The sequence below is a fragment of the Drosophila subobscura genome, chromosome E (genome assembly GCF_008121235.1).
Source record: "Drosophila subobscura isolate 14011-0131.10 chromosome E, UCBerk_Dsub_1.0, whole genome shotgun sequence".
Classification (NCBI taxonomy): Eukaryota; Metazoa; Arthropoda; class Insecta; order Diptera; family Drosophilidae; genus Drosophila; species Drosophila subobscura.
In genome coordinates, this window is record NC_048531.1 from 82,714 (window position 1) to 108,142 (window position 25,429).

Genomic DNA, 25,429 nt, shown 5'->3' on the forward strand with positions numbered 1-25,429 from the left:
AAAATTATTTTCTCAAAAAACAAATAGCAGTGAAACCAGTGTGCCGACAAATGCAAATAAGCAGTGCTTAAAGCGGGATCGAAAAAAGATGAGCGCAGAGAGGAGAGAAGAACAAACGCAGCGACAGCTAGCGCGCGCTACTACACAGAAAGTATTGAGAGCGAGAGAGGGAGAACAGTTACTCGAGCTAGAGAGTGGAAGGCAGAAGCGCAACTACAAGAGAGAGCGGCTAATAGTGAGGGCGTACTTACAAACAAGAAAAAGCACAAACACACAAACTAACCGACGCACAAATGAATACGATTAAATTTTAATTTTAAACAAATAAAAGGCATGCACTCGCGTATTAGGATATGTAAGAAAAGTGGCAAGCTATTCAGTAATTATTAGAAGAGTTATTTTGAAAATAACCCGGTTGTTTATCCAAAATAGAAAGGAAAATACGGAGCGCAAAACAAAAACACGTCTGGTCACTACGAAAGAGAACGAACGATCTTAAGCGTAATAAATTTTATACCCGGTACTCAGAAGGAGTAGGACATCTGTACCTTAGTGGAATTTTTTTATACCCGGTACTTGAAGAGTAAATCGGGTATATTGTATTTGTGCGAATAACGGTTGTATGTAACGCACAGAGGGAAAGGTGGGCGAGCTAACGGAGCGTGAGAAGTGTAGTAAATGTAGATGACAGATGAAGAAAAAATTTAAAATTTGACAAATAACCGCTAAGGTACAGTTGTAGTACTAAGGGCCGGGTATAAAAGATGTGACGCGTAAGAAGCGTCTCACACGTCCCTTCTCGTTTTTTTAGGACGTTGATATGCAATGACTGCACCATCAAGTGGCCCATGCAACCGACCGAGGGGCACTGTCGCATGCCGCGCGGCGCGATTAACCGAACCGGTCGCGAACAGGAAAGGAAAGCAGGAAAGATAGATGTTAGGCTAATATTCGAGAAAAATTATAGCTTAAAGGCTGGTATCCAGCACCACAAAAAATGCTAGCCCAAAGTTTGCTATATATTTCTTTTGTGCGTGGAACGTAACTAGCACAGGCATACGAATCAGTTGTGTTTTGTAAATATGTGTACTGCAGTGGCAGTTTGAAATTCAAACTGAAAATACAAAAGTAACAAAAAGAGCTGGTAGTTGAATTGAGAATGCATTTGGCATTTGCCAATAATGCATATAGTTTGCCAAACGTCTAATATTGCCAAAAGAGCACAAATAATTAATTTATTAATTTCAGTAAAATGATTTAATTTTCAATAAAGTCATGGGAGAAGTATTTTTTTGACTGCGACGATCTATTTCGACTCTCCACCTCCACCTTCTGCACACCAGAAATAATTGTCAAACATTTTTTCTTGCCTGTATACCAGCTGTTCTCTCAGTCCACACTCGCACTTCTTATCGATATATCGATAAGAATCCGTGGATTTTGTTAACGTTGCTGGATACTCAAGAAACAAAAATTCGAACCAAAAACTTTTGGCTCCGTTTGTTTTATATAAAATTTGAAAGAAATTGATTGTTTTTGTGGTGCTGTATACCAACCTTAACATAACTAAAAGAGCTAAGCAAGCAAAATTACCAAAATCAGAAACAAGACAAAACTAAAATTAAACTAACTAAGGGAGAGGTAGGCTAGTACAAGAGTGTGTGTAACAGTGTGAGCATACAGAAGTCTGGATGCAAAATTTTTTGGCTCTTATAGTCTCTGAGATCCAGGCGCTCAACAAGACGGACGGACGGACGGACAGACATACATGGCTCTATCGATCAAGAATATATATACTTTATGGGGTCGGAAACGTTTCCTTCTGTGCGTTACATACAACCGCTATTCGCACATATACAATTTACCCTATATACTCTTCCGAGTACCGGGTATAAAAAGACACATCATCGTTTTTTTTTCGAATTTTCCAGTTTTTAAAGGACAAGTACAAGTTTTTAAAGTGAAACGAGAAGGGACGTGTGAGACGCTTCTTACGCGTCACAACTTTTATACCCGGCACTCAGTACTACATCTTCTTAAATTTTTTCTTCATCTGTCATCTACATCTGCAACACTTCTCACACCAACACGCTCCTTTAGCTCGACCCCCTTCCTAGACCAACACTGCAGACTCGCGGCTGAGGCAGAGGCAAAAACTGCGCGAAGCAGAGTGTGAATGAGAGAATGTGAAAAAAAAAACAAAAGCTGCTGGACGGGGTGGGTTTAGCCACTGCAAATTAATTTCTTCGTTGTGGCTATAATAATAATCCAATCGGATCCCAATTTGGTGATCTGATAGATATGGTCATTCCCTACGGAATGGCGTTTTTTGTTGTAGATTTGGGAGGTTTTCGCATTTTTGCTGGGGCGGAAGGGGGCGGGGATAATTTTTGAAATACACTAGTTTCAGTGTGATCAAAACGCCATTACGTCCCGCAGCTTATATTTGTTTTTTTTTCACATTCTCTCATACACACTCTGCTTCGCGCAGTGTTTGCGGCCGCTGCCTCGCAGAATTCGCAATGGGGTGGTATTCATGCATAAGCTCATTCTCGGGATTGTGGACTCCCAAACGCTTTTGGGACGAATCCGTACTTTCCGCCCCATCCGATTATCCATATGTAGATCTAATTACTCCCAGCCTTTCCGGGTTTCATGCAATAATTATAATTACTTGTACCATTTAATATCCCCCGAATTATCCCTTGAAAAAATTATATTTAACATTTATCATTACCTTAGTTTAGAAAATGTGTAGATTGTATCTTTCCTTTCTCTCTTTTGTACATATATAATTAGTTTATTATTATTCCTATTCCATAATTAGCAGATAATTGTTAATTGAAATAAATAAATAAAAATACAGCAGTCTGGTGGCCCCATCTCTTATAGTCTTTGAGTAATAGGCGCTCATAAGGACGGACAGACGGACGGACATGGCTAGACCGACTAGGCTATTGAAACTGATCAAAAATATATATACATTGTGGGGTCGGAAACGTCGAAAACGTGTTTTACATTTTTTCCCAAAAAAAAAACAATATCTGTGCGTTACATACAACCGTTATTCGCACAAATACAATATACACTATTTACTCTTCGAGTACAGGGTATAAAAATATTAAAGTCTTAAAAATCACACAAAACTTTTCTGCTCATGATGGCTGTCTCCCCCATGTGAAGAAATATTTCATGTATTGAAATATGTATGAACATATGTATGTGTCACTGCTCACATGAAATTACGAAACCGACGAATTAGGAACCAACACATACATACATACATAACGTGCGGTGTCCGTGTGAATCAAGACAAAACAGGGTTGAAGCGCTAAATAATAACAAGGAATGCATCATTGACTGTGTGTTCTACTCGCCCTAATACATTCGCGTACACTGACCTATCTATAAACTGTAGTGATCCGGGTTAGACTCCGGGTTTAAAGCGCCTATCGGCTCTACTATCGTTAAGGCTTAACAAGGAAGCAAGAGAAATATACATTTCAACCTGCATTCCATCCGCAGGATACACATACATAGATATCACAACTTTTATACCCGGCACTCAGTACTACATTTTTTTCTTGATCAGCATTATTGATGCCCGTCCGTCTGTACGTCAGTCCGTCTGTCCGCCCGTATTGTTGAGCGCCTGGATCTCCGAGACCATAAAAGCTAGAGCCACCAAATTTTGCATCCAGCCTTCTGTTTGCTCACACTGTTACAAGTGTATTTCAAAAATGAGCCCCGCCCCCGCAAAAGGGCGAAAACCTCCCAAACCTAAAATTTGGAAGATACAAGAAAACTAAAAACGCCATTCCGTAGGGAATGACCATATCTATCAGATCACCAAATTGAGATCTGATTGGATCAATATTATAGCCACAATGAAGAAATTAATTTGCAGTGGCTAAACCCACCCCGTCCCGCAGCTTATATTTGTTTTTTGGACATTCTCTCATTCACACTCTGCTTCGCGCAGTGTGCGGGCTCTGCCTCTGCCGTACCTCTACGTCTCTGCCGTGACTCTGCAGTGTGAGGCTCTAGGGGAGGGTGGCGAGCTAAAAGAGTGTGCTGGCGTGAGAAGTGTTGTAGATGTAGATGACAGATGAAGAAAAAATGTTAAATTTGATAACAACCTGTAAGGTACAGATGTAGTACTGAGTAACGGGTATAAAGTTGTGACGCGTAAGAAGCGTCTCAAACGTCCCTTCTCGTTGTTTTTTGCTTCCGCGTGTGGGAGTGCCTAATATTCCAACAGGTGGCGAGGACAGCAAGAAACTTTTGTCGGTGCCGCTCCCAGTGGTCAGAGGCCACGTAGCTCTCCGTGCTAGCAACGCATACCTCGGTGACTCACAAGCTGAAGGCCTGACGTCTCCAAGGGCCGCCACAAGTTCGAGGACCAAATCGGTTTTGTTTCCTTCGCCGATTACGCATAAGGTGCCTTCGCACCAGCCTTTTAATTCGAACAGCCACACCCTTTCAATGGCCCAATCTACAATCTACAATTACAGAGTATGTGGGCGAAGGTGGATGTGGATTTCGAGGTCTGTTCGATGGCGAAAGACATAGTCGAGAGTTCACCACTACTTGAAGGAGCTTCAAAGTACGATGCAAGGGGTCTTAACCGCTTTTGCCAACTCCTAAGTTTGCACAGACAATAGGGATAGTAGGCACGTGACTATCTGTGCCTCCAAGTTGCCAAAACTCACCCGGGCTCTTTGGGAAGTGTCAGTAACTGACAAAAAGGAATTGACTCCATTGACGTAAATCGACTTCTTCCTTACACAGCGATATTTGAAGCTAGAGGCCATGGAGAGCGACCCCTCGTACTCATTAGATGCCGACGTGAATCCACGAAGGACGTGTGATCTCTGCTAAATAGGACCCACAATTGCATCACTTGTGGAGGCCGGCACCACGCTCTTGTGCCACACAAAATTCAAGCTCAGCCGAACCTCAGTCTCATGTCCAGACTTATTTCACCTTGACTTTTTGTTTCCTCAAGGAACCAAACCGACTTTTTCTGATAGATTTCTGGCATACAAATTGTTTAATGAATTATTGTATTTTTCGTATAGCAGGGTTTTTTTTTTAAATTTGTAATGTTCCGCGCCCGCGCTGTGAGCGTCATCCACATCTACATCACTTCTCACGCCAACACGCTCTTCTAGCTCGCCTCCCTCCCCTAGAGCCGCACACTGCAGAGGCACGGCAGAGGCAGAGGCCGCACACTGCAGAAGAACAGTGTGAATGAGAGAATGTGCAAAAAACAAAAAAAGCTGCGGGACGGGGTGGGTTTAGCCACTGCAAATTAAATTCTTCATTCTGGCTATAATAATCCAATCTGATCCCAATTCGGTGATCTGATAGATATGTTTTACTTTTCTCGTATCTTCACTTGTAACAGTGTGAACATACAGTAGTCTGGATGCAAAATTTGGTGGCTCTAGCTTTTATGGTCTCTGAGTACTAGGCGCTCCTCAGGAAGGACAGACAGTCATGGATCAATCGACTCGGCTATTGATGCTGATCAAGAATATATATACTTTATGGGGTCGGAAACGTTTCCTTCTGTGCGTTACATACCTCCTACATATACCCTATTTACTCTTGGAGTACCGGGTATACAAATAAAGGACCCAGGATATAATTTTATTCGACTTTTCCTGACTTCTTAAAGCCAACATTTCGTTGAAAATACTGCACAAAAATTATTTTTTTTGCAATTGAAACCTAATATTTTTAAGACGGTAAGCTAAAACCACATAGTGTTTGGGTCCCATTGTTAGCTGCATCGAGTTCTTTACAACCAGATGTAAGGTACTTAAGTTACATATGTGTGGATAATGGTTATCGGTAGATGCCACTGATTTTCGTCGTTTGTGGGGGAGAAACGGGGTGTCGGGCAAACTTGTATCAGTGTTCATGTTGTTGCGATTGTATTAAGTACAAGGGTAAGGTAAGGAAGGGAGACAACAATAAACGGCTTAAAGCTGAAAAGCTTCAAAAGCATTTAGCATAAAGCATGAGCGTAGTGAAGTATGTGTTGTCATAAATACATATATGTACATGTATATTCATGCCATTTTAAAACAAAGATTTAACATACCATAGTTAATGTCATTTTATCAATTTCATGTTTATCCTTTGTTTTATGCTGTCGAAATGGTGAATGGCCTTTTAGCAATTTATATAGCATACAGCCGAAACTAAACCAGTCCGCACAATAATCATACGAAGTTCCTTTTGATAACACTTCTGGCGCCATATATCCGTGCGTTCCGACTGATGCATGTGGTTTTTTTCTAGAAAAGTCGCAGGCCAAGCCCAAGTCGGATATTCGTATGTGTCCATTTTCATCAAGCAATATGTTTGCCGGCTTTAAATCACGGTACACAATACAACGCTTATGCATATGCTCCAAGCCCAATATCACCTGTTAAAACAATATTGTTATGAATCAATCAATCAAATACTCTCTATATTTACTTATATTACTTACCTCCGCAGCGTAAAATTTCATTTCGTCTTCGCTAAAAACTCCATGCTGCGATAGATGATAATGCAGATCACCGCCATTCATTAGATCCAATATAAAACACAGTTTATCGGGCGTATGAAAGGCATACGTCATGCAGACAATAAAAGGACAGTCAATCTAAAAAACTCAATCCTTTTTATAACTGTTAATTTAAATGTGAGATGTATAGCTTACTCCAGTGCTCACAGCTTGCAACATGTTGCGTTCATTAAGAGCCAGCATTTCACCTTGCTTCATTTTAATTCTTTTTTTGTCTAAGCATTTCATTGCGTACATTTTTCCAGTGTCAGCTTTTCTGCATCCATATACTTCCCCAAAGCCTCCACGACCAATTATCCTATGTACGCTAAAGTCGTTCATTGTCAGCTGAAACGACCCGAAAAAATTGAAAATTGAATCAGTGCATAATACGAGGAAAATAGACGAGTAGGGACGTGTGCGACGCTTCTTACGCGTCACAACTTTTATACCCGGTACTCAGTAGGACATTACAGATGTCTACAGATGTACAGATGTCTTACAGATGTATTAAACCTTAGTGGTTTTTTTCAAATTTTACATTTTACGTTTCTTCTACACCTGTCATCTCTGTTAGCTCGCCCTCCTCCTCTAGAGGAGAGAATGTTCAAAAAATAAAAAAATAAAAAAAAGCTTCTGGAAGGGGTGGGTTTAGCCACTGAAAATTTATTTCTTCATTATGGCTATAATAATGATCTGATCCCAAGGTAGCGCTTCTTTTTTTCACATTATTTAAGTATCTTACATCTGGTTGTAATGAACTTTATGAAGCTGATAAATGCATCTATAACTCCGTTTGAAAAATATTAAAACTTTGAAATGCAAAAATTAAATACCGACATAGTTCAGATTTTTTTTTTATTTTTAGATTTTTTTTCATTATTTTTCTTAAGTATGAAAGCCAGAAATACTCTATCAGTTGCGCGCCCAACAATTTTAGCTCATTCGTGAGCTACATACATTTTGATGAGCAATACATTAAACGACGCCTAATTAATGCACCTATTCATAAAAAAATAATGGACTCATGATTTATTTTTATACCCCGTTCTCGAAGAGTAAATATGGTATATTGTATTTGTGCGCAAAGTGGATGTATATAACACACAGAAGGAGACGTTGCCGACCCCATAAAGTATATATATTCTTAGAGGTACTTAGCCATTCTATAAAGCTGACGAATGCATCTAAAATGTATACCCAAACACTTTGTGGTTTAAAAGAAACGTTACCTGTTAACAATGCTTTAAAAAATACCAGATTTTTTAAATTCTTTAAAAAAAGTTCTGCCATAGAAAAAACGAGGAGGGACGTGTGAGACGCTTCTCACGCGTCACAACTTTTATACCCGGCACTCAGTACTATATCTGCACCTTAGCGGTTATATTTCAAATTATAAATTTGTTCTTCATCTGTCATCTACATCAACAACACAACAAATTAATTTCTTCATTGTGGCCATATTAATGATCACATCGGATCCCAAATAGTAGGTTTGGGTGGTTTTTGCCCTTTTGCGGGGGCGAAAGGGGGCGGGGCTAATTTTTTAAATACACAGATTTCAGCAGTGCATACTGCATACTACAGTTGAGCATACTGCAGTCTGGATGCAAAATTTGGTGGCTGTAGCTCTTATAGTCTCTGAGAACTAGCCGACAAACAAGACGGACAGACGGACGGACGGACGGGCGGACAGACGGACAGACAGACATGGCTCTATCGACTCGGCTATTGATGCTGATCAAGAATATATATACTTTATGGGGTCGGAAACGTTTCCTTCTGTGCGTTACATACAACCGTTATTCGCGGAGAGCCAGCGGGGGTTTGCGCAGTAGCAACAGTGACGAATCGCTTGTGGTGCAGCCTCGTATAAGTAGCACACACCCTTCCCATTCCCACACAGTCGGAGAGGTCTACCCAAGGGCGCAGATGGTCGCAGTCGACTGGTGTGAGGTGCCCAGTAGACCAAGGGCGCATCCTCAAAATGCTGAAGCGTTGCAATCCGAACCTTTCAAGGGCAGATTGGAAGGACGATAAAGTTGAAGCGACGCAGGGCCCCACGATCGAAGCGCTGGCACCGATAGAGGCAGCTTAAGGTGAGCTCAACTTCGAGTTTAGCTCTATTACCAGCATGAATATCCAAGTCAATATAGCCATGTATGTCTGTCCGTCCGCCCGACTGTCCGGCCGTCCTGTTGAGCGCCTGGATCTCAGAGACTATAAAAGCTAGAGCCACCAACTTTTGCATCCAGATATCTGTATGCTCACACTGTTACAAGTGTATTTCAAAATTTCGCAACGCCCCCTTCCGCCCCCTTCCAAAGAGCGAAAATCTGCTGTATCCACAATTTTGAAGATAAGAAAAAATAACGAGAAGGGACATGTTAGACGCTTCTTACGCGTCACAACTTTTATACCCGGTACATCTGTAAATGTAGAACATCTGTACCTTAACGGTTTTTTACAAATTTTACATTTTATATTTTTTTAGGCCACTACCTCTGCAGTGCCTCTGCAGGCTGATTTCGTGATTTTCGCCCTTTGTGGGGGCGGAAGAGGCGGGGATCATTTTTGAAATACACTTGTATCAGTGTGATATCTTAGCTGTCTGGTGTGTTTGGTTTGGTGGCTCTCGCTCTTATAGTCTCTGAGAACTAGTCGACAAACAAGACGGTAACACAGACAGACAGATAGGCTCGGCTATTGATGCTGATCAAAAATATTTATATACTAAATGTGGTCCGAAACGTTTCCTTCTCTGCATTACATACATATACAATATACCCTACTTAGTCTTCGAGTACCGGGTCGCCAGGTCCAGACAAGGCAATCCCAGCCCAGCTACCAAAAGCTAGTACAATATTGTCTTCATCCAGAAAATGGGAAAAGCGGCACAGGACTTTAAAACAATTAGTGTTGGTATACTTCTTTCTCCTCAAAACCTTTGAGAGAAGAGAACTGAAGACAATCCTTAGTTGCTCAGGTATAATTTCCGGGGTAGAGAAAGCTACATCTTAAGGAATACTCCGTAGTTGTCACATCATCAATTGGAAAGTTTATTCAGGACAAACGCTTCAACCTTACATAACATACTCCTTACCCTACACATCTCTTTACAACATATACAAAAGACCGTCGTTGGTATGTAGCATACAAATCTATCACATATGTATATGTGGAATAGGTTTAATTAAAGGATAGTTTATTTAATATGTAATGGCGGTGTAAATTAAGTGTTTCTTTGACATATTCAAACGGCTTATTAAATTACGACTTATTCTCAACTGATACCGACGCAAAACACGACTGCCCGACTTCACGCCTGACAACGGATTGTCGACAGCTCTCTCTCTCTCTCTCTCTCTCTCTCTAGCGTATGACGCTTCCCCGCTCTCTCTCTCTCGCGATCTCCTCTTTGACCTATCTTATTTACGCTCTCTGCTCTCTTGGCGTGGTCCGTGTCATGAAGCAACTATAAAGAAGATCTCGTCGGTGGCAGAGTTACTCGCTACTTTCCCCAATTTTCTGTGCTCGTTTGCTTGTCGACAAAATTTTGCCCTCAAACTTACAGCGAGAGCCCGTTCACTCGCACTTTTCACTCGCAAGTTTCCCTAGTTTTTGCCGACGAGACCTCCTTTATAGTTTCTTCATGGTCCGTGCTTGTGCACTGAGCCATAAAGCAACTATATAAGCATGAAGAAACTATAAAGGTCTTGTTGGTGGCAGAGTTACTCGCTACTCTTCCTAATTCTCAGTGCTCGTTTGCTTGTCGACGCGGAAGGTTGGTTGCGGACCAAATTTTGTTTTTAAGTGTTTACCGTACATATTTGCGCACAAAAATGAGTTGGTGCAATTTATGCGGCAGCGTCGCGAAAGATGTGAAATTGGTTCATGTACCGGTACCTTTAGAGCAGAGAAAATTGTGGGAGCATTGTGGGACTACTATCATGTAGCAAACTATTAAAAACGAGAAGGGACGTGTGAGACGCTTCTTACGCGTCACAACTTTTATACCCGGCACTACATATGTACATTAGAGGTTATTTGTCAAATTTTACATTTTTTCTTCATCTGTCATCTACATCTACAACACTTCTCACACCAACACGCTCCTTTAGCTCGCCCCCTTCCCTAGACCCACACACTGCAGACTCACGGCAGAGGCAGAGCCAGCGGCAGAGGCAGAGGCAGAGCCAGCGGCAGAGACAGAGCCAGAGGCAGACGGCCAGTGTGCTGCTATAAGCTGCGGGACGGGGTGGGTTTGGCCACTGAAAATTCTTCATTTTCTTCATTGTGGCTATAATAATGATCCAATTGGATCCCAATTTGGTGATCTGATAGATATGGTCATTCCCTACGGAATGGCGTTTTTAGTTTTCTGCTATCTTCAAAATTGTAGATTTGGGAGGTTTTCGCCCTTTTGCAGAGGCGGAAGGGGGCGTGGCTCTTTTTTGAAATACACTTGTAACAGTGTGAGCACACAGAAGTATGGATGCAAAATTTGGTGGCTCTAGCTTTTATCGTCTCTGAGATCCAGGCGCTCAACAAGACGGACGGACAGACGGACAGTCGGACAGACGGACGGACAGACAGACATGGCTCAATCGACTCGGCTATTGATGCTGATCAAGAATATATATACTTTATGGGGTCGGAGACGTTTCCTTCTGTGCGTTACATACAACCGTTATCCGCACAAATACAATATACCCTATTTACTCTTCGAGTACCGGGTATAATTAGATTATGAAACAAACTAAACTCGTGCTTTTTAACATTGCTTTCAAAGGGTTAATAAGCGAGAGCCCGTTCACTCGCACTTTTCACTCGCAAGTTTCCCTATTTTTTGCATAAAGCAACTATATAAGGAGGTCTTGCCGGTGGCAAAGTTACTCGCTGCTTTTTCTTGTGTACAGTGCTCGTTTGCTTATCGACGCGGAAGGTTGGTTGCGGCCAAAATTTTTTTAAAATCTTTTCAAAATGTTAATTTTTTCAAAACAAAGACTACTATTATGTAGCAAACTATTAAAAATTAAATTATGAAACAATTATTATGTTTTTTCACATTGCCTTCAAATGATTTATTAGCACACTCCATTGTCGTTTCCCTCACACTTACAGCGAGAGCCCTTCCACTCGCACTTTTCACTCGCACGATTTGCTTAATTTTGCCGACGAGATCTCCTTATATAGTTGCTTTATGCACTGATCTAGCCTTCTTACATATATACTAATTGAGTACCGAGTATAAAGGAGAGTTGCGGTAACGATAAAAATCCGAGCGCTCTCGCTCGTTTAAAGTTCTAAAACATTAACAAAATTGGCCAAGATAAAGAAACAGCTGCTATGGCCACAGTTAAGTTGTGTTAAATGAAACTATTAAATTGAGAATGTTATACTTACTTGAATATTTAATTCCAAATTTTTCCACTGGCAAAATCTTGTAAATTTGTCGCTAAAAATATAAAAACACATGTTTAGTTTTGTACTATGTACAGAAATATATTTATCTTAGGAATATTTCTTTTCTACTATTCGTAGGAAGCAGCATTGCGTCGCTAAACTGGGTTAACTGAAAGTTTATAAATTAAAATTGTATATGCGAGGTATTGGTTACTTTGGATTGGTTTAACTCATTAAGCAGGGCTCAGCACGGCCCTATCTATTGTTAATAGGAAAATGTGCTTACGCTCACGTACATGTGTATTCCAGTGGTTGGCACTAATACAATAATACACTTCCGGCTTGTCTGCTCCCTACGCACACACGCGCATATCCCAGCATGTGAATGTGTAGTGGTAGGCACGCCACTGCACTATGGGGCATTTGACCACTTTTCCTGGCCGAAACTCATTTGTCAAAAGTCAAAAAAGTAATATTTTTTTAACGGATATTCATAGGGATAACATCAGTCCGTAATGTTACATACCCAGAAAATTAACAGTGCGCACCACTGTTAAGATAACAGCTGTTAAAGTCAGCTGTTTGCTACGAACAATATAAAGTTATCGGAAAACTGATTTTTTTTATGAAGTTTAAAGTGCAAAAATTGCTAAATTTATCAATTTAAGTAAATTTTTTACAACATTCTTGATTCAGACAGGTATTAAAAATTTGTTTGTGAGTTTGAAATTAAAAAATTAACCTCATAATATGTTTAATGGCTAGTTTTTTAACAAGTCCATATTTATGACGAAAATTTGTCTTTGAATAGACTTACAAAGTGTTCGGTTCCCGCCGGAAGCAATAAACTGCATAGATGTTGTAGAGTTTTCAATTCTTAATCCAATTTATGTTACTTTTTCTTGCGCTTTTCTGCGTCTTCGGAGATATTTAAGTTTTCGTTACATAACCAAAAGTTTGGAAATTCGGAGTTGTTTGCAATGTTAAACTCAGTGAAGAAGAAAGTTGTGGAAGAAGATGTCGATTTGCATTGCATTTAAGTGGTAATACCTGTCACTAGCTTTGAGACCGATAAGGGATATTTGTAGACCCTTTGAAGAACTTTTTTTCACGGTTTGTCGATTAAATTGAACTATTCCACGGAAAAATTGAAACAAATCGTAAAAAACTGTGCAGATTGGATCAATTCGTGCTCAATCGTGCAATTATAATAACTTTGAGACATTTCCAGTATATCTGCACTGACGTGCAGTGCTATTGTGTCCAACATTCAACAAATTAAAGAAAAGAAGCTGCTTGCCGTATACAAGGAAGTCAATGTAAAAATCCGATTATCTTCTACTTTACAATTTTTAAAAATCCGGGCACAACTTTTTTAGTTTAATATGGCATTGCTTTACATATTCCCATCATTATTTGTTTAATTCAATTTCAAAATAAAATAAAAATTCGATTTTACCCTGAAGAAAAGGCGGTGCCACGCCCATTTTTTCAACATACCTTCCTTTCACTATTATAAACTCATATCAAAAAACTAAATCAAAAAATAATGTTTCGTTTGGAAGTTATTAATTAATGCCACAAAAAGTGGTCAAATGCCCCATAGTGCACTGTCATGGAGTATAGGGATATGCGTATGTATGTATAAGTTTTGTGGTGGATGTGAAATACACAGAATGAAACGTTTCCGGCTTCATATACCTTTCTATATTATTGTCGATTTGGCCAAGTCTGTCCGTCCGTCCGTCTTAATATGTTCCTAGATTTCACAGACTCAAAGAGATAGAAACCAATCTTTACATCCCGACTGCTGTAATAGCACACAGATACAAGAGTATTTCAAAATTTCGGCCCCCGTAAAAAACGAAAATGTGTGGCATCTACTATTTTGAATATAAAAGTTTCGAAGAGAATGACTACATCTATTAGTTTGTAATCTGGATCAGTTTTAATCATTTTATGGCCAGAATGAAGAAATTAATTTACAGTGGCTATCCCCCATCTCCCCCATCCCCTTTATCTCGTTATCTTCGTGTTGTTGTAACAAGAAAAATGTAAACAGATATTATAATTACAACTCGACAGAAATAATAATGTCAGATACATATGTATGTATGACTGTATATTTATTTTTTATTTTTTAATTTAATCGCTACAGCGAAATTGGTTGGTCGCAGACGATGAGTCCGCATTGTCCAGGTACAAATGTTACTAAAAATTTTGAACTCAAAAAAAGAGTTTGCCGAACAAACACTAGAAATAGAATGGACTGTATATTTATGATGTATATGAATATACATATGTGTTCTATATGAATACATATGAATATACATATGTAATCTATATATGTATAGTAACATATCCATAATAATGTATACGTTAAGCACTTGACATATTCATAACCACACCCACACCTATACACGTTATGCATATGCCCAGCACTCACCCTTACACCCATGTATTCGCATCTATAAAACATATAAGAAGATACCCCAACACATGAATAAACAACGCATGATTCGTCCATACCGAAATCAACAGGAAGTCCCATGCAACCCAAAACTCTGCAATACAATAGAACGTCGCTGACCAATACGTTATCAGCTCGTTCCCACACTCCACACAATGACTAATTCAGAATCAGTCCCACACTCCAATAGAAGGGAGAACTCTTGTAAACAAGTGAGTTCTCAAGATGAAAGCTGACACCAATCACCAGCTGCAGCTGCCTGTTTCATCCAAGCCGACGCATCTCCCAAGCTTCCCACACAGAGGCCAACGCATCGCTTATCAGCCGCTCTCTCCAAAGCAGGGCTCGGCACGGCCCTATCCCTGGGGTGCGTAAAATTGCGCTGCTGCTGCGCTGCCGGTACACCGACAGTATAAACGACGTCACAACTTTTATACCCGGCACTCAATACTACATCTGTACATTAGCGGTTATTTGTCAAATTTTTAATTTTTTCTTCATCTGTCATCTACATCTACAACACTTCTCACACCAACACGCTCCTTTAGCTCGCCCCCCTTCCCTAGACCCACACACTGCAGACTCACGGCAGAGGTAGAGCCAGCGGCAGAGGCAGAGCCAGCGGCAGACGGCCAGTGTGCGGCCACTGCGCGAAGCAGAGTGTGAATGAGAGAATTTTCAAAAAACAAATATAAGCTGCGGGACGGGGTGGGTTTAGCCACGGCTATGGCAAAGGCGGAGGAACGGCAGGGGCAGACCGCCACACACTGCGCGAAGCAAATATAAGCTGCGGAACGGGGTGGGTTTGGCCACTGAAAATTAATTTCTCCATTGTGGCTATAATAATGATCCAATCGGATCCCAATTTGGTGATCTGATAGATATGGTCATTCCCTACGGAATGGCGGTTTTAGTTTTCTGCTATCTTCAAAATTTTAGATTTGGGAGGTTTTTGCCCTTTTGCGGAGGCGGAAGGGGGCGGGGCTCATTTTTTAAATACACTGGTTTCAGTGTGAGCATACAGCAGTCTGGTGCCAAAATTTGGTGGCTCTAGCTCTTATAGTCTCTGAGAACTAGCCGACAAACAAGACGGACGGACGGACAGACGGACAGACAGACAGACAGACATAGACTCGGCTATTGATGCTGATCAAGAATATATATACTTTATGGGGTCGGAAACGTTTCCTTCTGTGCGTTACATACAACCGTTATCCGCACAAATACAATATACCCTATTTACTCTTCGAGTACCGGGTATAAAAAGCAGCAGAGCTTCGTATGGCTTCGGCAATGCGACTTCGGCACTTTTTGTCTCGTTTTCACACCAGATACAGAACGAAAATGGCATCAGTTGCTGATCAGCCGTCGACAAAGCAAGATCACGCTACGCAACTATTGAATGCCACACTGTAAGAAAACATGCTCAATGAGAAGTAACAACAAAACTTTTTATTTTTCCAAGTTATAGATGACAATGCGCAATGCATAATACGCGATTATGTTACGTGCAGTTGTGTTTAATAATTGTATTCATTTTTGTCATATATTCTTTAAAATTTTTATTGTTTTGCTTAAAATTTGTGTTTCTCTTGAAAGTTTCAACACGAAATAATTGCAGCTTGTTTCGCCCAGTATAAAGCAAGAAACCGGTTTCGGCGTAGGCATCTTCGTGTTTTAGCTACACACACAAGCGTACTGCACTGTATGGGTGCCGAGCCCTGCTCCAAAGCAACGCCTCTCGCAACAGAAGCTTCGTCTCTTCCAGCCGAAGCCATCATCACTCAATTCCGAAGACGCAATATCAATCAGCCGAAGCCGAAAGCTTAAGAAAATAAGCTTTAAGCTTCCCAACAGTTCCGTTTGAGACTTTCTAAAATTGAGTTGGGGAATTAATCATCCTATGTTCTACTATAAGTTCGGTTAAATAAAAATATCTTTTTTTAAAAACCTACTTTTGAACTCGGTAAATCTTAATGGCGCAGCCGGTAAGATTCACAAACACTAACGTTATTGTTCCGGTACTAATCTATTAGAAGCAATCTAAACGACTAGATTGCTGGAGATTAGTTAAACCAAGTGAATCCGCCAAAACCTAGGTGCAACGTAGCACTAGGCCAAACACAAACGTTAAACAAAATAATAATTGTGTAACTAAAATAGCAACAACTAAAATAATCCATTAAGTTAAACACACGTGAAGTGAACTAAAGCTGGAAAGCTGAGCTCCTTCATCAAACGCGTTGAGAACATACAAGACTGTACCCGACGCAGGACGCCAGACAGTCACGAATACTGTTTGGAGCCATTGAGGTGCAGCTGACCGAAGAAGCACAACGGCTCTTACAAATGGTGCAACCCAACACCTGGCTGGAGCTGAAGAATGCTCTAATAGACGAATTCAAGAACCACACACCATATGAAGAACTTCTGCGACAAATCTACTTCACAAAATTCAATGGGAGTCTTCGTAAGTTTATAGAAGATCTAGAAACTAAAGCCCTTGTAAACCAAGCTAGTGGCAGCAGGCCCAATCAACCTACTAAAAGAATTCGAGAAAGTCCAAGCGACCAGATGAAAATGGATGTAAATTTTCATCAAACAGCCTCGGAAGAAACCGAGGGGGATCCTATATAAACCTAAAATTAAATAATAAAATACTTAGAGGTATCGTGAATTCGGGATCATCAATAAACATCATAAAAGAAAACATTCCGAATGCCCCCATAAATATAGAAAACCTCAAGGTCCATACCATCAACGGACCAGTTATTTTAACCAAAAGTATAGTTAGGCCCCCTAACGAAGTCTGTCCCAGTGAGCAGAAGTTCTACCTGTATAACTTCTCGGACAACTATGATATCCTTCTAGGAAGAGAATACCTGATGGCTAGCAAAGCCATAATTAATTACAGTGACAATACTGTAAGGTTAGGAGAAAGAACATTCCCAATCATTATTAGTGGAGAAGCAATTGAAGAAGTTAAGACCGCACAGAAGTGCCTTGACTCATCCTCAGAAGGGGATCAATACTTCACTTCCGCTATCGATAATGAACTAAGGGAATGTCACGAGCTAAGGCTTGAGCATCTGAACGATGAAGAGAAAGAAAAATTGAAGAAGGTGTTGTATGAATTCAGCGATGTGCAGTACAGAGATGGTGACAATTTGACCTTCACAAGTACTGTCAAACATCCAATTCAAACACAACATGAAGATCCGGTATACAGAAAGCCCTACAAGTATGCCCAAATACATGACGAAGAAGTCAATAAGCAAATCAAAGAAATAATTAAACAAGGAATAATTCGTAAATCGAAATCGCCTTACTGTTCCCCCATTTCAATGATTCCGAAGAAGATAGACGCTTCTGGAAAACAGAAGTACAGGTTAGTCGTAGACAATAGAGGTCTCAACGAGATAACCATTAAGGATAAGTTTCCAACTCCAAGAATGGATGAAATCCTAGACAAATTAGGAAAGTGCCAATATTTCACCACAATCGATTTGGCAAAAGGTTTCCATCAAATCCCAATGGAACCTAATTCGATCGCGAAAACGGCCTTCTCTACCAAACATGGTCATTACGAGTATACTCGAATGCCATTTGGGCTAACCAATGCCCCTGCCACATTCCAAAGATGCATGAACGATCTTTTGGAAGACTTAATATTCACAGACTGTTTGGTGTACTTAGATGACATAATAATTTTCTTCACTTCATTGGACGAACACCTTTTGTCACTAGTGTTCTAGTCACTAGTGAGTTTCTGAAGAAAGAAACTGAGTTCCTAGGTCATATAGTTACACCCGAAGGAATAGTACCAAATCCCAACAAGATAACAGCTATCACTGGGTTTCCCATCCCCGAAACCACAAAACAAATCAAGTCATTCTTAGGACTATGCGGATTTTATAGGAAGTTCATTCCTAACTTCGCTAACATAGCCAAGCCTATGACGCTCAAACTCAAGAAACGAGCAATAATAGATCCTAAAGAAGAGAAGTATGTCGAGGCATTCGAGAGACTAAAAGTACTCATCACCTCAGACCCAATTCTCGTATATCCAGACTTTAACAAAAGGTTTTCTGTTACTACCGACGCTAGTAACATGGCTATAGGTGCAGTCCTATCGCAAGACCATAAGCCGATCTGCTATGCCAGCCGAACGCTGAACGAACATGAGATTAATTATTCCGCTATCGAGAAAGAATTGTTAGCAATTGTTTGGGCTACGAAGTATTTCCGATCATACTTGTTCGGAAGAACATTCGAAATACTTAGCGACCATAAGCCATTAGTATGGTTAAATAACCCTCAAAGAACCAAACATGAAACTACAAAGGTGGAAGATCAAATTAAACGAATTCGACTTCAAAATTAAATACCTACCTGGCAAAGAAAACCATGTAGCGGACGACCTTTCCCGAGTTAAAGTTAACGAAAACCTACTCGGAGAAGTCTCTGACAGTGCAGGCGCCACAATACACAGTGCGCAAGAAGACAATCTCAATCATATTCCCATTACAGAACGACCAATCAACTATTTCCATCGCCAGATTGAGTTGATCAAGGGAGATGAAGATAAAGTAACTACACAACACTATTTCCATAAATTGATTATCAAAATCATATACAAGGAAATGACCAACACCTTGGCTAAAGAACTAATTAAGGAATATCTATGTACCAAAAAGAGTGCATTATATTTCCATAACGAGACCGATTTCCCAACTTTCCAACAAGCGTATTTGGAAATTATCAGTCCAAACAATTTCACAAAAGTTATGAAATCAAGTTCAAAACTCATAGATATACCCAATTACGCGGAATTCAAAGAATTGATAATGAAAACCCATAAAGAATTACTTCACCCTGGAATTGAGATAATAAACCAATTAAACAAAGAAAACAACGAAAATCAACAATTAGAAATTTTAATCTTCAACCTACAACATTTCACAAAATATATAGAGGATATAGAAATGGGAATGCAACTAACTAGACTTGGTATTTTTAACCCAAAACTACTAAAACAAGATTACCTGAAACATATAAATTCTGAGAAATTATTAAATATTAAAACTTCTACATGGCTAAAAGTTGAAACAAACGAAATCTATATAATCTCCAATATTCCGAGCGAAATTTCTAATATCCCAGTATACAAAATTGTGCCATATCCAGATAACCAAAATAATATTTTAACAGAATTAATATTCGATAAATATTATAGTTACGAAGACAAAATATATAGCAAAGAAACTAAGCAAATAATAGAAGACAATTGTATAAAAGGGATTATAAAACAAGAACCCACTAAATGTCCATACACAAGAACATTTAAGAATTTCCAAATTAATTACGTTGAACCAAATATATTGTTAACATGGAACCTTCCAAAATCCAATATAAACCAAAACTGTTTAGACAAAGAAATAACAATCGAAGGAAATAACATAATTAAGATATATAACTGTTCAACCCAATTAAACGAATTCGATATAACTAATTCAATGCTAGATTTCACACAAAATGTCTATGTGAGTAATAACATAACTAAATTAGAACCATTGTCTTATGTACAGACAAAACAAATAATTATACAGCAAACAAAATATAGTAACATATTGCAGATGGTTATAATAATTATGTTCATGTTATCAACATTAAGCATAACTGGGTATCTAATTGTCAAATTTAAGAAAATACCTAAAAATATATCTATTGAACCATGTAAAACCTAAGGAAGAAGAAAAAGAAAATAGTACTCCAATAGTTATAGAGGAAATTCCCTCCCTATACCCTAAAGTGAAAACCTGAGGACAGGCTTATAAGAAATGCCGGGGGAGTAACATATCCATAATAATGTATACGTTAAGCACTTGACATATTCATAACCACACCTACACCTATACACGTTATGCATATGCCCAGCACTCACCTTTACACCCATGTATTCGCATCTATAAAACATATAAGAAGATACCCCAACACCTGAATAAACAACGCATGATTCGTCCATACCGAAATCAACAGGAAGTCCCATGCAACCCAAAACTCTGCAATGCAATAGAACGTCGCTGACCAATACGTTATCAGCTCGTTCCCACACTCCACACTATGACTAATTCAGAATCAGTCCCACACTCCAATAGAAGGGAGAACTCTTGTAAACAAGTGAGTTCTCAAGATGAAAGCTGACACCAATCACCAGCTGCAGCTGCCTGTTTCATCCAAACCGACGCATCTCCCAAGCTTCCCACACAGAGGCCAACGCATCGCTTATCAGCCGCTCTCTCCAAAGCAACGCCTCTCGCAACAGAAGCTTCGTCTCTTCCAGCCGAAGCCATCATCACTCAATTCCGAAGACGAAATATCAGCCGAAGCCGAAAGCTTAAGAAGATAAGCTTTAAGCTTCCCAACAGAGGTCTCGAGATCAATATCTCGAGAACAAGAAGACAGTTCCGTTTGAGACTTTCTAAAATTGAGTTGGGGAATTCATCATCCTATGTTCTACTATAAGTTCGGTTAAATAAAAATATCTTTTTTTAAAAACCTACTTTTGAACTCGGGAAATCTTATTGTATGTATGAATGTATGACCCACGGTACCCTATTTACTATTCGAGTACCGGGTATAAAAATTAGGATTTTTGTGCGGTAATTTGTACGAAATGTTGACTTTAAAACATCGCTTTGTACGCGTCACAACTTTTATACCCTGTACTCAGTCAGTATATCTGTGCCTAAGTGAATTTTGCATTTTATAGTTTTTCTACATCTATATAACTTCTCCCTCCAACACGCCCTTTTAACTCGCCACCCACCCCCAGTGACGCACACTGAGGCAGAGTTTGTGGGCGAGAAGGAATGACAACAACAAGCAAGCATTAGCAAAAATGCTGGAAGGGGTGGGGGGAAGACAATGCAAATGAATTTCTTCATTCTGGCTATAATAATGATCTGAGATCTTAATTCGGGGATCTGATAGATATGGCCATTCTCTACGGAATTGCGTCTTTTTACTTTTCTCTTATCTTCAAAATTGCGGATATAGGAGATTTTCGCCCATTTCGGTGGTGAAAGGGGGCGGGGCGAAATTTTGGAATACACTTGTAACAGCGTGAGCATACAGAAGTCTGGATGCAAAACTTGGTTGCCCTATCTCTTATGGTCTCTGAGTAATGGGCGCTCATAAGGATATAGATTCGGCTATTAATGATGATCAAGAATATATGTACATATACATATATGTACTTTATAAAGTCGGAAACGTTTCCTTCTGTGCGTTACATACATTCACTTTCGCGCTCAAATAAAATATACCCTATTTACTCTTCGAGTACCGGTAATGAAAATAGGCAACCCTTAACTCTTTCCAGTAGTCAGTAGTTTTGGCAGATCGGTACACAATATATAGGAATGCTCGTTCGTCTCGACGTGGAGGATGGGTCCTGATTGCAGTGGACTCTCACTTTACGTCGGAGCATTTCACAGTCTAGGTTTCACAAGACCTGGAATTCCTGTGTGTAAGTATTATATTCCAACGACTTCGGATGTTTTAATTCACAAGCAGAACCTGTATACCTTGAAAAGTGGTTCTTCTTCGCTTTTTATTTGTTACATCCTGCCGGGAACTGTTTGGTATTTCCTTAACAAGTCTAAAAACCTTATGCCCATGTCACGACATGACTTTGTTGATGGCTTGTTAGACCTGTCCCTGTCTCAAGTCAAGGATGTGAAAAAATCCTTGGGTCGATTGCTTGATCTGGTGATTTGTCTCGGATCCGACCATAGCGTTGCTAACCTTAGCACTTCCGCTTACTATACGTAAAAACTGCTAACATCCTTTTTTCGAAGTGTCGGTAGGTAGTGTTGGACCTTCCAACACGGATCAGGAGGGTAGGCTTTTATAAAGCCAAGTTACGAAGCCGGCACAAACATTTTTTGCACACTTTTTGATTCGTGTGTCCCACTCTCTTGTCCGATTAAATCTGGGAAGTCTTCTCGTTTCACCAAAGAGCTAACCAGTCTAAAGAACCTAAAATCAAGACTATTTAAAATATTTTAAAAATTTGGTTCTCTTTCTCGTTACGTAATTTTTGGTCAAATTTCGCTGCTCCTAATGCTCAATGATATAGGAACTACCTATCTCGACGCAGGGTGCGTTTTTCACAGGACCCTAAAAAGTTTTACAGCTTTATAAAAAGTAAGCGTAGAACGTCCTAACATCCATCCATCTTCGCTATATATAAATACGTCGGCAAGCATTGCTCAGGCAATTGCTGATCTTTTTGCACAATTTTTCTTTGTTTTTTCAGTATCTTAGATCTGGTTGTAAAGGACTTAGTTTATCTGAAAAGCTGATTGATGCAGCTAAAAGAAGACCCAAACACTTTGTGGCTTTAGCGTACTGTATGGGAAATATTAGGCTTTGAAATGCAAAAATGTTGATTTTTGTGCGGTAAACACTCAGGAAAAATTAAAAGTGATATATTGTGCCCTCTTTTTTTATGTACAGGTGCATTAACTGGGCGTCGTTCAAGGTATTGCATATCAAAACCTATGGAGAACTGCAAAAGGATTTCTGGCTTCAGTACTCAAAACTATTGAAAAAAAAACCAATTTTTTTTTAAATCTTTCCTAAAGTCCTAGTATATCCTAAATTAAACGACAAGCAGCTCATACAGACATTTCTAAAACATTAGCAAAAACGCTTAGGAACGTGACAGACGCTGCTTACGCGTCACAACATTTATACCCGGTACCCAGTACAACATCTGAATGAACATCATTCTGGCATTCGACTCTGCTGGTCCCGTTAGATCTTTTCCCGTTTTCACACCGATTCACTTTTACTCGAGACACTCGACTTAGCTCTTGGGCTGCTCGCGCGCGAAGATCTTTATATGGGCGCCGGCTAAGGGTTCTCCCACGCGGCCAGTGATTTTCCATTGGCGATTCTATATCTCTGCTTCGTAGCGGGACTCGGATCTCAAGGCCATATTTGGTCATGCGCCGGTCCACAGGCACCCTTCCGCTCTCTTCCTCCGCTGCCTGGGCCTCTGCACGCAGTACCGCCGCCGCAGCTCGCAACACCTTCAGCGTCGCATCCGGAACCTCCGGCTCCGATGCCTCCGGCATCATTCGCACGCCTCCGCCTTGTCGTCTGTCCCTGCGAGGCTTCCGCAGCGCTCGTCTCCGCCGCGCTCGCGTCACTCGTTGTTGTTGGGGCCGCTTCCGGCCTGGTCGCCCCCTCGGACCCTGATCTCCTTCTAATCGGGTCGCGGCTCCTCCCATAGCCACGCTCCACTCTCTGGCTGGGCGCAATCCACGTTATGTGGATCGTCTGGTGGTGCCACACCATTCCGCACGCACAGCCTGTGAGGGACACGTTCCCTCATAAACTCTTTTGTTCACTGAGAACTAGGCGCTCATCAGGGCAGACGGACAGTTGGACGGACGGACAGACAAACATCGCAATATCGACTCGGCTTGTGATCTGATACTTACATAACACTACTTTACAAAATCGAACTGTTTTTTTCCTCAAGGACCCAAACCGACTTTTTTGATTGATATCGGGCATTTCAATTTTTTATTGAATTATTGTTTTTTTTTTTCTATGGCAGAATTCTTTTTTGAAAAACTTTGAAGAGTTTAACTGGTAAGGTTAGTAAGAGATTTAAAAAATATATTAATATAATATTAAAGAGAAGGGACGTGTAAGACGCTTCCTACGCGTCACAACTTTTATACCCGGCACTCAGTACTACATCTGCAACTTAGCGGTTATTTGTCAAATTTTACATTTTTTTCTTCATCTGTCATCTACATCAACAACACTATTCACGCCAACACGCTCCTTTAGCTAGCCACCCTTCCCTAGAGACACACTTTGCAGAGTCAGGGCAGAATCGCGGCAGAGGTAGTGGCAGAGACGTGTCAGGGGCAGAGAGAATGTGTAAAAAACAAATATAAGCTGCGGGACGGGGTGGGTTTGGCCTCTGCAAATTAATTTCTTCATTGTGGCTATAATAATGATCCAATCGTATCCCAATTTGGTGATCTGATTCTGTTATCTTCAAAATTGTAGAATTGGGGAGGTTTTCGCCTATTTGCAGGGGGCGGGGCTCATTTTTGAAATACACTGGTTTCAGTGTGAGCATACAGCAGTCTGGTGCCAAAATTTGGTGGCTCTAGCTCTTATAGCCTCTGAGAACTAGCTGACAAACAAGACGGACGGACGGACGGACGGACAGACAGACATGGCTCAATCGACTCGGCTATTGATGCTGATCAAGAATATATATACTTTATGGGGTCGGAAACGTTTCCTTCTGTGCGTTACATACAACCGTTATTCGCACAAATACAATATACCCTATTTACTCTTCGAGTACCGGGTATAAAAATAGAAAACATATAGATCTTTGATTGTTGAACATTTAATTTACCTTTCCAAAAACTTTTTAAATGGTTTTCCCTTGAGCTGCGTGAATATTTCTTCCATATACGGCTGAAAAATATTTAATATACATAAACATTTGGTTTAAGGATCTGTGGAAAAAGTCTCAGAGCGGCATACTGACATTCTGAACATTTTATTTAAAACGAGGAGGAACATTTTGGGACGCTTCGAACACGTCACAACTCTTATACCCTGTAACCTAACAGAATATATACATATATGTATGTACATTCATATGTACATGCATATGTATGTACATATGCAATCTTAGTGTGACAGATATGTACACACACATGTACATCAAACGCTCACTGGAACGGACGGACAGACAGGAATAGCGATTCGACTCGGCTATTGACAGAAAATACATGAAGAAAAATGTGCGTTAGGCTCATGGCTCCGACCACAAATAAAATGTACCCTATTTACACTTCGAGTTCCGAGTATACAAAATTTTGTTCGATTGTAACAAAGTTATTCACAAAAACCTCGTATAACCATTCATTGCAAAGAAAGAG

At 40.2% G+C, this 25,429-nt stretch overlaps 1 protein-coding gene across 5 annotated transcripts in view; it reads right to left on the reverse strand.

Moving 5' to 3' along the window:
* Positions 1–25,429, reverse strand: part of LOC117890215 (G protein-coupled receptor kinase 1) — a 62,300-nt gene that overhangs the window by 21,644 nt on the left and 15,227 nt on the right. For 4 of the 5 annotated variants that reach the window (XM_034794948.1, XM_034794951.1, XM_034794952.1 and 1 more), the window contains 5 exons: positions 24,898–24,959; positions 11,969–12,020; positions 6,719–6,910; positions 6,506–6,661; positions 6,113–6,439 (listed from right to left, as the gene is read on the reverse strand). In XM_034794948.1, the coding sequence (XP_034650839.1) occupies positions 6,113–6,439; positions 6,506–6,661; positions 6,719–6,910; positions 11,969–12,020; positions 24,898–24,959 (789 nt within the window). The remainder of the gene's footprint in view (positions 1–6,112; positions 6,440–6,505; positions 6,662–6,718; positions 6,911–11,968; positions 12,021–24,897; positions 24,960–25,429) is intronic. The other variant, XM_034794949.1, reaches the window with a different exon arrangement.